The sequence below is a fragment of the Syngnathus leptorhynchus genome, chromosome 16, assembly GCF_054491065.1.
Source record: "Syngnathus leptorhynchus isolate UIUO chromosome 16, UIUO_Slep, whole genome shotgun sequence".
Taxonomy (NCBI): domain Eukaryota; kingdom Metazoa; phylum Chordata; class Actinopteri; order Syngnathiformes; family Syngnathidae; genus Syngnathus; species Syngnathus leptorhynchus.
This window is the reverse complement of record NC_141210.1, coordinates 6,275,015-6,290,021: the sequence shown is the minus strand read 5'-3', so window position 1 is coordinate 6,290,021 and position 15,007 is coordinate 6,275,015. Positions and strand designations below refer to the sequence as shown.

Here is a 15,007-nt window from a genome sequence, read left to right as displayed (position 1 = left end):
CTTGAACGCAGCATCAACCGGCTCTTTGCTGACGAGCCGTCGCTTGTGGAAACAGCTCGTAGTTCCTGTCAGCGAGAAACTTGTCCCGAAAGCCACATTTAGTGCGATGAAAGCACAAATTGGACTCCAAAGCGACTGACTCAACCTCGACTTAACTACCTGCTGTGGTTCTACCAGGGCTTGAGAGATGACATATGTTTTTGTGTCTACTTTGCCAGACACTTGTTAGCTAAAGCTAGCTAAGCTAATATACGAGCACGCTTCCTGTCTACTTCGTACCAACATGACTCATATACATTATAAATTCTCCTCCAAACTCAGCTACTCCACGGTGGTGTTTGATGGATCGCACATCACGCTGACAGATCTGAAGGAGCGGATCATGGGCAGGGAGAAGCTACGAGCCGGCGATTGCGACCTGGAGATAACCAATGCGCAAACCAAAGAAGGTATTGTGACATTTGCAAGTGGAGACGTGCCAATGTGTGCTTTGTTGAATAACGGATATTTGAAAACTTCAATGTTGGGGAGAAAACGGAATGTTGGGGAGAAAACACGTGGTCCAGCGTTGCCAGCTGCCTCGTGGGTCTAAATCAGTGGTGCGTTCAGAATCTCCAATATAATCATTGTCTGTGTTGAATCAAAGGCAAAAAGAAAAAAAATCGGCGATCCGTTAGAATTTGTTATCCCAAAGGGCCGATGTTTGACAGTTTGATAGCAAAACAGAAGAAGAAAACTGAAATTAACTGCACAGCAACCATGTTTCCCCATCATTTAATGGCTGCGCTGTTTTACTCACTCTGTGGGAAAATAGCGGTCGCTATTTATTTAGTTTTGCAGTCACGTCTGCTTCCTTAATGCTAATACGCAATAGGAAATGCAAATGCTATTGACAAGGCTAGCATCAGTGTCGCCATGTGAAGCAACAGACGTTTGAACACAAATGGTGGAGCAATCCATGTAGATGGGGAAAATATGGTCAATTGTAATGTTAAAAGTCGACAAACGCAATGTAAAACAACATAAAGAAGTGTAGGGCAAATTAATCCTGCAACTTGTCTAAAGCCTTTCTTTTATTCCCTCAGAGTATACAGACGAGGAAGGGCTTATCCCCAAAGGCTCTTCGGTGATTGTCAGGAGGGTCCCAAACATCCGAGTCTCTCACAAAAAGACTAAAAACATGTAAGTGTCAACAGTTCTATGAAATACATTCAATCCTGCTTTTAATAGCACTTGTTTACTGATCCTTTACATTGGTCATATGCTCCTCAAACAAATAGATGAAGGCAGCTTTAGTAAAGGGAACTTTGTTTTGTGCCTGCTTGGAAAGTAGTAAAAGGCCTCAGTGGAACAATCCGGTAAACAATAATTTACATAACTAAGAGATTTCAGTGTTAATGTGTAACCAAATGGTGCAAGGAAAGGGAAGTCATCCAACAATGTGTTTTCAAAGTCACATCAAATCACCAACTGTCGTCAACATTTTTGTTTTTTCATGTTTTAGTGAGCATTCAGATGCCCGTGGCTTCTTTGCCTCTGGAGTCGTCAAAGCAGTACGTAACCAAACCACCACACACCAAACCTAATCATCAAACAGTTATTTTTGCAAGTAAAATGTTATGTAAAGGTCTTTCAAATTTCAAGAAGATTCAACAAGTTTGACTCCTTAGCTGCATTATGAACGTTTGTGAGCTCAAAGGAACTGCTTGCCTGAGAACCAAGTAAGATATAATAATCATAATACTATAATATTCAAAGAGTAATTTCATTGCTGATTCATTGACATAAAGTAATGCCAAAGCTCCAAATAGAGGCTCCCTTATTTGCACAACAGTCTGATCTTTGATTTGCGTTTCCACATGTGAAATTGCAGCATCCCAGGAGGGAGTATTTACTTCAACTTGCCCAATAGGCAACCAAAGGCACAATGCTGCATGGGTATTATTTGCAATCAAATGTGCACAAGCTCTGATATTATCATAAAAAGATATTGACATGGTCATATTAGTCTCGTATTTGTACTCGTTTAACTCAAATGTCAAGTTTTCAGGCTCGCTCAGTAGGAAGGGTGTGCCAAGTGCAGACTGGGCGGGTCAAACTTTATCAGGCAGGCAGTTTTTGATGGCTGATAAAAATAAAAATAAAAAAAAAGACAACTGTTGCTTCACCGTGCAATTTTGGATTAAAATCAAACTCTTATACTGTATGTAGAAGAGAGACTCGTACAAAAGCGGTAGAAATACTGTAATGTCATATTTCAAAAGTAGCACTAATACTTTTTTTTTTTTTTTTGCCTCCGTGCACAAAAACTTCCCAAAATCTTTTGGGATTTAACAAAAAATAAAATACATTCCTTCCCTATGTTGAAAAAGGGGGCTTAAGCTTTTTAGTCAGTCTTATCACCTAAAGTTTTGATTGCTCTATAATAGAGACAACAAATAACAGAGTAGCGTTATGCAATTCAGTCCAACAGTAACATTAAATGCTTCTTATCAAGCTTTTACTTGCTTACTGACCTGACTTGACTTTTCTCTCTGATTTCTCAGTAGGAGAAGTGTCTGCCTCTCTTCTTAGCATTGATTCCATTTGGACTCTAGAAAGCGTCCTCTGTTTTTTCTTCAAATAAAAATGTTCTGATGAAGCTGCCCAATGTATGATGTGTTTGATTTCAATTCAGTTCATGTTGTCAACTCTTTGCTTCAACTATCTGATGTTTCAGAAAATGTTGCATATGATGCAACGGGGCTTATATAATTGCAATACATAATAGCCTTGGAAAATTAGCTTGTTAATAGATTTTTTTTGCCGACTGTTCTGTGTTATCTTCTTTGCTTGTTTCAAGTTCTTTTTTGGAGGTTGGTGGCAACTCAGCGAATATGTAGGTCATGTGACTGGGCTATCCAATGGTGGACACTCAGCTTTTGGTTGGAATGGCATTGGGTGCCATTGTCCTGCTCGATTGTTAGAAAAGAAATCCCACGCTTGCCGCCCAGTATGTCACCATTGAAGCTGAAAGTCAGCTTTGTCCTCTTATTCAAAAACAGGACAACTGTTAATCCACAAAATATGAAGAAAATCTGAATATTTCGCTTGATTCAAAATGACCGCTCACATTTGCTTAACATTGTATAATGTGTAAAAATACTTTGGTGATTAAATTGGGATTTATTTTGATCTTCTCCATGTTGAGGCACAAATCCAAACTAGTGACGGATGTGGTCTAACCAGAGATTGTTGTTTTGTTTTTGTTTTTTTCTTTTCAAGTTTTAAAAACCACAATTTAGACTTGTAGCTTTCAGGATAGTAACATGTGCAGTAGCAGAAGAAGACTATGGTACGTTTTTTTTTTTGGTTTTTTTTTCACCCATGAAAATGTGTTTAACCACTGAGCAAAGTGATACTTAACGAACGAGCACATACTTTTGCATTTTTCTTCATTATGAAATGGCCTGAATCTCTGAAAATGTAGGTTTTTTTTCAGTGAACTGGATTTGTGTTCAATTCTTAACAGATGGATGACACGAGTTCTTCCAAAAGCCTCCCTTTATTCTCCAAGGTATGCTCTTAGTCATTCTCATCTTTTTTTTTTTCTTTCAAACAAATGTGTGTCTCTCTTTTGGCCACGCAAACCTTTTCCTCTCCGCGCAGATGGTGAATCTGGCAGATGCTGACGTGTCAGAGGAGGATAAGATCAAAGTGATGATGAATCAGTCCTCATACGACCCCATGACGTGAGTTCCCGTTTTTCTTCAAATATTCCGTTTTTGTATGCTCACGGCAATCCAACGATTTCCCTATATCGGTCTCTCTAGTTACAATAAAAAGATACCTGGGGTGCTCCCCGCCAACTACACTTGTTTTCGCTGTGGAAGCGCCGGACACCATATTAGGAAATGTCCATCCAGTGGGGTATGAGCAAGATCCGATTTTTTTATTTGCAGTATTTGGATTTTTTTTTTTCTCTTAGAGTTGCTGTAGATCAGTCAAAGCATTCACTGAGCATCTCTTTGTGTTTTATTAACAGGATAAAAATTTCGATGCTCCTCCAAAGATTAAAAAGAGCAGCGGCATTCCTCGCTCCTTCCTGGTGGAGGTGGATGACCCCACCATTAAAGGAGCCATGCTGACTAATTGCGGACGTTTTGCAATTCCTGCCATTGATGCGTGAGTGTGCCTGGTTAATTCTGTAAGCCAGGAAATAAGGAAAGGAGGCATTGTTTGTTTGTGTGTGTGTGTCTTCGCAGTCAGGCGTACGCCGTGGGCAAGAAAGAGAAACATCCCTTTTTGCACAAAGAGGAGAGCGAGCCGCAAGATGAGTTGCTCCCTGTACCTGAGGAGCTTCAATGTCTGATCTGTCACGAGCTTCTTGTGGATTCGGTGGTCATACCGTGCTGTGGAAACAGTTATTGTGATGATTGTGAGTATCTGAGAGGCACACACGGAGTCATTCCAATCGTATTCTTCTGTTCTGTGAACAGAAACATCATTCTGTCCTCGTTCAGGTATTCGTACAACCTTGCTGGACTCGGAAGGACACGTCTGTCCCACCTGTAACCAATCCGATGTATCTCCCGACACATTAATAGCCAACAAATTCCTCCGTCAGGTAAAGTCGCAGAGAGATGACGAGATGAAATCATTGCTAGCGGATCATTTTTGTTCTTTTGTAATCTAGTCTATGTTTATCGTTACACTTTCACATTTTCCAGAATACTTTTTTCACTGCAGTGCTTTTGAGCTGTTTGACTTGATTCCTACTGTGTCACGCCTGTAATGTTTTTCTTTCCCCATTTACTGTTTGTTTATGACGCAGGCTGTGAATAATTTTAAAAAAGAGAAAGACGTCTCCAGAAGTCTGAAGGGAACGTCCAGTGCCCCAACACCGAACCCTGTTCCTCCTCCTGTAGCCACCCAACAACAGATCCACCAGTCCACCCACAATCTGCAGGTGTTTTATTTATATATAAAAAAAAAAAGTAGAACTTACCCAATGTGATCACAGGGAGATAAGTTGTCTCTCATCTTGTCTTTCTCTTCCTGTCTCACGATGCCCTTAGGTTGCTGTTAACGAGCCCGTAGCTCGTCCTGGCTCCAGCCTGCAGTCTTCGGTGTATGTATCCAAATTATTATTCATACTATAAGACCATTGCTAGAAAAAGTGTCATATGATAGGAGGTGAAAAACAATTTAAGAGGTCTTGTTGTCATACCTAAAAGCATTTGTCTTATCCATTTGACTCTATAACTTGCCTCCAACGTTTTACACAGGGAAGCGGAAGAAAAAGCACAAGATGAGCCAATGACACAAGTGAGGACAAGCAGGCATAATGACTTTTTAATTGCTGTAGAGTTTCTTTCCACACATTAAGTAATATACCTCGGACATGTTAAGACCCCAGGAAACTGCATTGGATTGCGAAACAAATCTTTTTTTTTTTTTTTTAATGTATCTTTGGTTTCTTATCAGGTTCACAACGACTCAGTGCAGAGAATCTCCTTAGGTAAGGAAGTGTTTTTACTCGTACTACTCTATCAACAACAACTATTCGCTGTTAACTAATAAACTTTTTTTTTCTCATCCTCAAATCAAAGTTCAAACACCAATCAGCATTCACAGGTCAGTAAAATCAATGTGACTGGGTTTAGCTTAACTCCACCCACAATTTCAAAACTCTCGTTTCTTTCCTACAGTTCCTTGCCCTCAGTTTGTCCTCCGGGAGTGCCGGCTGAATTCCAACCCCTCCCTCCCTCCTCATCTTCCAATCCATCCGCTCCTCCGCCTCTCTTCCTCGGCCACCACTTTCGCTCATTGCCTGCAGGTCAGCAGTATCTAATTCACCCTCCAGGACACCCAGTGGCCCTTCCTAATTGGACTCACCCAAACCCTCAGGGTACCCCTATCCCTCCCCTTATGCCCTCTTCATCCTCCTCCATCCCTCCTCACATTCAGAGGGAATGGTTCAGTCATCATAGACACAGGAGGGAAAGGTGAATAACATGTCGACGGAGCAAACACTTGACAAACGTCCGGATGTCTTTATTTTTCCATTCAATTGCGCCCGATCGCGTCTTTCAGGTCTCCTGACCCCCGATCCACCTACAGACGCTCCTCTCGTTCTAAGTCCAAATCACCTCGTTCATCAAGCAGGTCCAGTCGGTCCCGCTCAAAATCCCACGGTCGATCAAGGTAGAGCTTTGACGCATGATATATATTCCTATTTCTTAGAATGCATTTTCAAACACGGGCAACATGAATTTCTTTCTATCTTCCACCAGGTCACCATACTCCCGTCACAGAGTGTCACACACCCGCACCAATCCCTCTCGCTCCTCCAGCTATGGTTACAGGAGGTCCCACTCGCCCACGGCATCCTCGTCGTCTTCTCCCCGCGAGGGTTCTCGCTCTACGTTGCAGTCAGATCACCGCAAAAAACGCCATCACAGTAAAAAGTCCGCTCACGGCAGCTGCAAATCCAGGAGACGAGAGGAACGCTCGCCGCCATCCTCCAGTCACGCCAAAGGACGCGCTTATGCCACCGAAGCGACAAGCAGCCAGGAGCCAAACACAGATTACTACGAGGAATGGAAAAGACAATATAAAGAGTGGTATGATAAATATTTCAGCAGTTATGTCAGCCACTACCACCAACTTCCGCCTCCCCCGAATCCGGTATGGGCGGACCGAGCAGAGAACCACTCCGGCTACAATTTCGACTCGTTGGACCATTTCCAGCGTAGCACTTTAACGCGCCGCCATTCTCCTCCATCTCAGTCATCCAACGACAGTCGCTCCAGTCGCTCTCAATCTTCCAGCGAGGGTCGTTCTCCTCCGTCTCGATCGTCAAGCGACTCCAGCTCCCCTCCGCCTCGCTCGCCACCATCTAAGAACGCCGCCACTCACCGCGGGCCGGTCGACAAGGACGGCCGGGATCGGGGAGCGACGGCAAATGAACGAATGCAAAAGTTTGAGGAGGTGTCAGAAGACAACAACCGTTCTGCTGATGCTGCACACACAGCAGGAAGGAAGGAGAAAAGGAAACGTCGTAATACCGCCGGTGACTCAATCCCACACAGTGATGTCTCAGATGCTGTTCAAAAGGCGCTGAAATCGAATGAACAGGAGAAAGAAAAACAGAAACAAGAAAATCTAAAGAAATGTAAAAAAGAGTCAAGCTCTCGGCGGCAGGACGGGAAGAGCGGTCAGAATGTCAAGCCGAGTAAAAAGGCTCCCAAAGTGGAAAAAGACATACACACTGAAGTCTCGAAAGCTTCTAAATCCAAGAGCGAGGGGAAAAATAAAGGTCCTACAGAAAGTGGTACCCTCCAAATCCCCAAAGATGAAAGTCCACAGCTTGTTGACAAAGAAAAGCCGCAAGAGCCAAAGAAAGAGGAAAAGAAAGCGCTGAGAAACATTTGGGAGGAAGGGATGAAAGTGAAACCACAGAAAAAGATTAGCATCAACATCAAACTGGATGCAAAGAAACCTGAGGAGAAAATTGAAATACAGCAAGGGCCTTGTTCAGAGAGGAAAGAAGATGGTGAGAAGTTAGAAAGAGAAGCTCCGGTTATGGAAAAGCAGCAGGCCACTGGGCTTCATGAACTTCAGACGGCAGAAGAGGGAGACTGGACCGAACCCAAAAAGGAGACTGAGGGAGATGAAAGGGGGAATGTGACGGACGATGAAAGAGTGACCGGTAACGACGGAGAACGAGAGAGTCCGATTGTGGAGGAGAACGCCGAGGATGAGCGCGAGAGGAACGATGACAGAGAAAAAGAAAGGCCGAGTGAGATTGAGGAGGACGACAGCTTGGCACGTGATGAGCGAGCAATACGACAACCCGACAAGTCGGTTGCTACGACTGAAAAGACGACGACCCAAGAGGAAAATGCCCAAGAGTTGCCACAAAAGTCAAGGCCAGAAGAAGAACCGATGGAGGGAGTGAAGATGAAGAACGGAAGTGATGAAGACACTGTGATGATGTCACACTCCTGTCAAAGGCCAAACGTTAGAGCGGACAGTGACAGGTGAGGAATCCATATTTGATTTCATGCTGGGTTGTCTTTGTCTTATCCTGCTTTTACTTTGGCAAACAGCAGCACTTTCATAGTGGACCCCAAGGGAGGTGAGGAGTCTTCGGAGAAGAGAATCCAGCTGACCACACCCCCACAGGAACAGAAAGACTGCCAGGTCGACACGCTTGAGCTTCTGCAGGTGCGTGTGACTCAATGTCTCATTGCTGTTAATATTTATAGTAACACTACAAAATAATGATCTCCCCACAGAGGAGCTTTGTTGATGTGATACATTTTAAGTAAGCAACCTCAGTCATATGTATTGGGGAATAAAAGGCTAATGCAGTGTTTTTGTGGTGTGGTTAGTGGGTTATTATTCTCTTAAAAATGGACTAAGATCGAATTTAAATTTAAGTATTTCCCATGGGAAATTATGTAAATCCATTGCTCCTCTTTAACATCCCCAAAGTGTGCAAAAAGGTAACAAATGATCAAGTCACAGTTTTTCTTTCTTTTTTTTTTTAGGCCCCTTTCTTCAAATTGGAGGAAGAGGAACCTGAGGAGCGTGAATTAGAACCTCTTTCATTAGTGCCACCTCCACCACCGGAAGAAGAACTGAAAGAAGAGTGTGAATTAGAACCTCTTTCATTCGTGCCACCTCCACCACTGGAAGAAGAACCTGAAGAGAGTCAATTAGAACCTCTTTCATTAGTGCCGCCTCTACCACCGGAAGAAAAACCTGAAGAAGCGGGCGAATTAGAACTTCTTTCATTGGTGCCACCTCCACCACCGGAAGAAGAACCTGAAGAAGAGGGTGAATTAGAAACCCTTTCATACGTGCCACCTCCACCACCGGAAGAAGAGGGTGAATTAGAACCTCTTTTATTTGTGCCACCTCCACCACTGGAAGAAGAACCTGAAGAGAGTGAATTAGAACCTCTTTCATTAGTGTCACCTCTACCACCGGAAAAAGAACCTGAAGAAGAGGGTGAATTTGAACCTCTTTCATTCGTGCCACCTCCACCACCGGAAGAAGAACCCGAAGAGAGTGAATTAAAACCTCTTTCATTAGTGCCACCTCCACCACCGGAAGAAGAACCTGAAGAAGAGGGTGAATTAGAACCTCTTTCATTAGTGCCACCTCCACCACCGGAAGAAGAACCTGAAGAAGAGGGTGAATTAGAACCTCTTTCATTAGTGCCACCTCCACCACCGGAAGAAGAACCTGAAGAAGAGGGTGAATTAGAACCTCTTTCATTCATGCTACCTCCACCACTGGAAGAAGAACCTGAAGAGAGTCAATTAGAACTTCTTCCATTAGTGCCACCTCCACCACCGGGCCATGGAGAAGCTCAGGAAGATGCTGAGCAAGAGAGTCAAAGGTCAGGTGAGCCACAGACAGATGACGAAACCAGGCAGAGAAACTATTCTCTGGCTCCCTCTAGCGGACAATACGGAAACGACAGCAGGGACACGGAAATGGGAGCAAAGACAGAAGCGGATGAGCCAGTAGATCTTGAGGAAAACTGGAAAGGTGAGGAGGGGAGGATAGAAGAGACTGAAAAAGAGCTACCAATCCCGATCCAATCTTCTTTGACATCAGAGCTACCAATCCCGATCCAATCTTCTTTGACATCACATGAGGATGACAAGAAGGACAGCGTACAGGAAGTCAACATAGATGCACACAATTTTGCCAATCACAATGAGCCAAATGTAATATCAGATGCAAAAAGCACAGAGGAGGATCGTCGCCACGTCTACCAGCATCACAATAATGACAATACGGAAAGTAAATCGGACAACAGAAATAGTCCTCCACCTTCTCAAGTTGAAGTTTCTGGAAGGCTGCAAGAACCCCCAGAGTCTAGCAGGTCTAGCCTGGCATCAAAGCCCTTAGTCAACTCGGCGTCCATGCACCACCATCAAGCCAAGCCCCGAGGAACACCCACCTCCAAACATTCAGACACACCCCCTGGCAAGGACAAACCCATGAGCAGAGAGGAGATGTGGAAACGCTACAAGATGGAAAAACTGTTAAAAGAAAGCCAACAACAGAGCCAAGCGCTGACGCAGCCCGAGAGGGAAGCGAGTCGTCAACACGGCGAGGCAAAAGCGGAGCGAGCGGGAGGAGAGAAGCCCTCCAGTCACAACGGCAGCAGCGTGCAGAAGAGCGAGCATGAAAGGAGGCCAAAGAAGCACAAGAAAGACAAACACGGAGACGCAGACCGGGAAGAACTAGAAAGGAAACACAAAAAGTCCAAAAAGAAAAATGAGGACACTCATTGAGGAAGAATGCCTTGGCTTTACATTTTTTTAGAAAAAAATAAAGTGCCTGACTACATTAGTTTAATTTCTGCTTTTTATGTTAAGATTCAATGAAACGAGTGAAATGGGGAGAGAAAAAAAAGAAAAAGCACTTTATTGTTTAGATGGAGCAGAAGTCGAAGCTAGCAAATGTTACATTTCCTAAGATTATTTCATTTGACTCCTGCAGAGTAATAACGCACAGAGAATTTTGCTGAAGCATTTTTTGAGATTAATTTATGGTGATAATTTATTAATTAATTGAATCTCTGTTGCCTTGTTCATGTGAATTTAATTTCGGAAGGAATCATGCGGCTTATAGGGTTTTGTAGGAAATAAAAACAATTGTAAATGCGTTGAAATTTGTTTTTTTTTTTCCCCCTCCTTGCTGAAGTTAATGACTGTTGCAAAAATAAAAGAAAAAGGGTTTTTTATTTTTTTATTATAAAGCCTCACTAAGGTGGATGAGAATGAGACCAATGTAAGTTGACCACTTTGCAAGGGACACAACCACAAATGTCTGATTCTGTCTTTGCAATTATCGGATAAATACACACCAAATTGTCAAAAATTAAGACTTGTACTCTAAGGTGGCCTTCGATGATCCCTGACACAAATCTTTGTGAAAATCTGTTGACAGAGCTGAAACATGACATCTGGAGCAAGATACCTGCTGAGTATGTAAGTATACACGTATGTATCACTCAAACTTACACAAATTGTTCGATTGCTTCTAATTTTTTTTTTTTTTTTTTTTAGTTGTTTACTACATTTTCAAACTCCAAATCCTGGCCACAATATATAGATATTATGTACTTCATGGTAACCTGTAAGTCTGTGTGTGGGCAAAGTGTAATTCTATGCGCTCATCATGAATAAGTGAAGCAGGCATTGAACCATTCAGACTTTGGATACACAGAGATGAAACTTTTTTTTTTTTAATCTTGTGTTTAGGATTCATTCAAATAGACATAGTCTTTCAATTCAGTTTTTTAATCTTTAATTCATTGTAGAACAGATTCATTTCAATGTTCTCACTGATGGTGTGGTGTATAAAAATCTAATTATTAAATTAAATATAAAAAAAATAATATATGTAATAAATTAAATATACATTGCTATAAATATAGATTATATTATTAAAGACAACCAAGAGACCACTAAACAAAATAACCTAAGATATGATGTGAATCAATAAGAAAAAAGCAGGTTGTAAAAAAAAATTTGCAGCTAATATTGCTCATACTGGGGACAATCTCATCTTGTAAAAAGGAGGCTGATATGTGAGCGGCAATCAAATGAAACCAATTGAGGCAGTGTGTGTATGCCATTGCACCACTGTGTAGAAATGATGATGCACAAGCTCTGGATCCTACTCTGGGGTTGCCATGGTAACGCCCGTCACACTGCCAGGGCCACACAGTGGTAATGAGAGACAGGGAGATTGGCGCTGTGCCAGGACAATCTTAACACGCACGCACCCCCTTCCCCCAATGTCCAAGAACATCGTAAACAGACGAGTTGAAGGGGGGCAGTGAGTTTTGATGCAAGACAAAGTTAATCAAGGTCAATATGGGCAAAATGACCTAACGAATCAAATGGTCTGGATGTGACTTGATGAGGCGTTCAATGTCATTTTCTTTCATCTAGCGGCTGCTGTCATTTCCTCTCTTCCTTTCACATCATTCCATTCCTCTTTTGTCATTCACGCTTTCAAGTGCACCCTCTCCATCTCTACTCTGTTCATGGCCAACAAAAGCCCAGCGGTGGTCCGATCCATGACAATGCCTTCTCCACTTTATTGCATCACGAGCCAGCACACTCCCTCAATTGTGTCTTTTTTTTTTTTTTCTAGTGCACGTCTCAAAAGTCTCAAAATGAAGATTTTTTTGGGGGGGGGTCTTTTAATGAGGCAAAAGATTAAATGACTTGAAGCTATAAACGTGTCAAAGTAACACAATACAGTCAGCACTCTCAAAAAAATAAAAAAAAATCAACAAAACACAGTGAAAGAACAGCTTGTAATTATTAAATGTTACTTTTCCTCATTTGGTCCCATAACTTGACACATTCTGAAGCTGCAATGTGATTTTACGTGCAGCATTTGTAAAACAAAAGAGATCCGAGTACTCTCTGACCAGTGTTCTGCATGAGCAGCCTGTGGTAATAGAGGTGAAAGGGCAGCACTTGATCGTTTATATGAATGTTGATGAGAGGCAATTTGAATAAAAGCCTGCATATTTTATCAGCGGGATTTGCATAATGGAAATAAAAACTCCTGAGAGCCTTAATTTAATGATGTCATGATCATATGCGGTGCACTGATGCCCATATGATGAGTTGCTGGACTCACAGGACGCTTCAATAGGTACACCTTTTGATGACTTTTTTTTTTTTTTTTTCTCCAATGTTACTTTAGTACATCTTCCTAATAAACTGATTTCTAGAGTCAAAGAGGATTTTGAATCTTCTATGATTTCTGTCAAAATGGCTAACACCTAAAATATCATTTAAAATTAGCCGGCAGATGAAAAGGAAAGGAGATAAAGATAGATGAAAGTGAATCGAGACTTGAGTCAACGAAGGAGGATTTGAGTTGAATCGTTTTGTAATAATTTCCAGGGATTTTCTATTCAGACTTTCTGGATGGGTGTTTTTACGAGAGTGCTTTCTCACGCCATGTGAATGTGTGTACAAGGACCAGCCTCCTATTACTACTTGACATGCAAATCTCTTTTCTGACCTTCTTCTGTCTGTGTCTCTCAAAGCCCCCCCCCCCCTCTTTTTTTTTTTTTTCTGTACTCAACTCACTTTTTTTTTCTTTTTTTTTTCTTTTTTTATACATACCAGCACTTTTCACTGCAATTATCTATGGTGCTCAATTTGGCCTCTGCTACAATGGCACTTTTACAGGCTCCACTTGTGTGCTTGTGTGTTTCCTCTGACGACACCAACATGTTAAAATCTGTTTTATGTGATTCAAATTTGTTCAATTAATGTATATTATATTATTTGCAAAGGAAAAAGAGAGGAAACTTGCTTTTTGTGTGCTTTTATATTCGTGTTAGATTTAAAAACCTATTGTAGCCTCACACCTGTAAACACAATAAGCGTCGGAAATCTTTCCGGCAAATTCCGACAGGAACCTTTGGTCGTATGCTTCTTGCTGATAACAATGTAATGAAGATGCGGGAACTGCAATGACCCTGCACAAGCAAGTTGAGTGCGGAGTTGATGTTTTCAGGAAATGAATTGCAGCGTGTGTAAATATGAGTGTGAATGATTAAACCACACCACACGTTGCTTGTCAAGGTTGTTGCACTAATCTCTGACTCCGTTCTTCTTATACTCTATATTTATACATATATACACGTTTTTATAAGATTGGAACTCGTATGAAATAGAAGGAATATATTTGGAACGTTCATGTCATACCAGTGTTTGCTTTTAGCAGTAGGAGTCAAAAGAGCAAGTTTTGGAAAATGAATCTCAATTAAAGTATCAGTTTGGTTCCTCACTAGATGTTATCAGGACCTCATAAGCGGCTTGTTAGGTTTGTTTGCACGTGTGTCAGAATGACCCCGGAACCATCTGCTGTCATGTCACTCATACAACCAATAGCCTAGTTAAAAGTTTACTATCTGCCTTGAAATGACTGCAAACAAAAATTGCTTATTTGCAAGTTCCAATGTATTGTGCTTTCTTGGAAAGTTGATTTGCGCCACACTGAAAATAACATTGTTTATATTTGTCAAAAAAAATAGAATGTACTGTTTACTATGTGATGAGGGCTCAAGAAAAGACTTTAAATTATTATAAATTATTTTTTCAATCCACATTGAATACTTTAGTTGGTTTTTAGTTGACCAACCTCTTGTAATGAATGAATGGAATGACCATCACTTTCTTCAACATGGTACCAAAAAACAAAAAGCAAGGAAAAGTGTATTGTATTTTAGGAACACTGATTTGTAACATTCCTCGTTTCTTGTTGATACGTTTTTTAATCTAATCAGATGACAAAGTAAACACAGTTCCTGGTTAGGTAATTGTTTTTTTTGCCTCTGAAAGGTTAATGTTCAAAACGGCCAGCCACAGACATACGTACAATACCGCTAACACCAACAGAGCAACTTTTCCAAATATTTACAATCTTTTGCGGTCTTTTTTTAAACATTTTGAGGGCTGGCAAAGCCTTGTGTAAGCATACTTGGTTGAATACACATTGTAGTGTAGTTTGTGAGTTGATTTCATGTTTGAAGATTTACAATGAGATTTGCTCATGTTAGTATTACTCCATGGTTCGTGTATGTATTGCTTGTTGACATGAAATTGGATTTGTACATACATTTCCATAGCACTTGTCCTCATTAGTGTCAAGGAAGAGCTGGAACCTGTCCCACATGACTTTGTCCCAGACGCTGGACTCGTCGACACGGCACTGATAAACAAAAACCTTTCACATGCACATTCTCACCTACTATGGGTGGGTGGATATATATATATATATATATATATATATATATATATATATATATATATATATATATATATATATATATATATATTATTTTTTTTTTTTATTTTTTTTATTATTTTTTTTTTTTTTTTTTTTCAGAATAGGCTTACTTTTTTTTCAGAGTATAAGTTGACTTCAGTCATTTGTGGGCCAAAAGAAGGCATGCACT

At 41.3% G+C, this 15,007-nt stretch overlaps 1 protein-coding gene across 2 annotated transcripts; it reads left to right on the top strand.

Moving 5' to 3' along the window:
- On the top strand, positions 1 to 10,365 carry LOC147044449 (uncharacterized). 2 transcript variants are annotated; one of them, XM_085934325.1, is made up of 19 exons: positions 1 to 449; positions 1,086 to 1,182; positions 1,505 to 1,553; positions 3,512 to 3,556; positions 3,649 to 3,731; positions 3,813 to 3,909; positions 4,025 to 4,164; positions 4,245 to 4,417; positions 4,503 to 4,606; positions 4,814 to 4,948; positions 5,058 to 5,110; positions 5,268 to 5,307; positions 5,467 to 5,500; positions 5,592 to 5,616; positions 5,691 to 5,987; positions 6,076 to 6,186; positions 6,276 to 8,024; positions 8,097 to 8,211; positions 8,538 to 10,365. In XM_085934325.1, the coding sequence occupies exons 1-19, from the start codon at positions 284 to 286 to the stop codon at positions 10,299 to 10,301; spliced, it is 5,277 nt and encodes a 1,758-aa protein (XP_085790451.1). In that variant the 5' UTR covers positions 1 to 283; the 3' UTR covers positions 10,302 to 10,365. The 2 variants fall into 2 exon arrangements, with proteins under 2 accessions (XP_085790451.1, XP_085790450.1); XM_085934324.1 differs by having other exon boundaries at positions 8,094 to 8,211.
- The last annotated feature ends 4,642 nt before the right edge of the window (positions 10,366 to 15,007 follow it).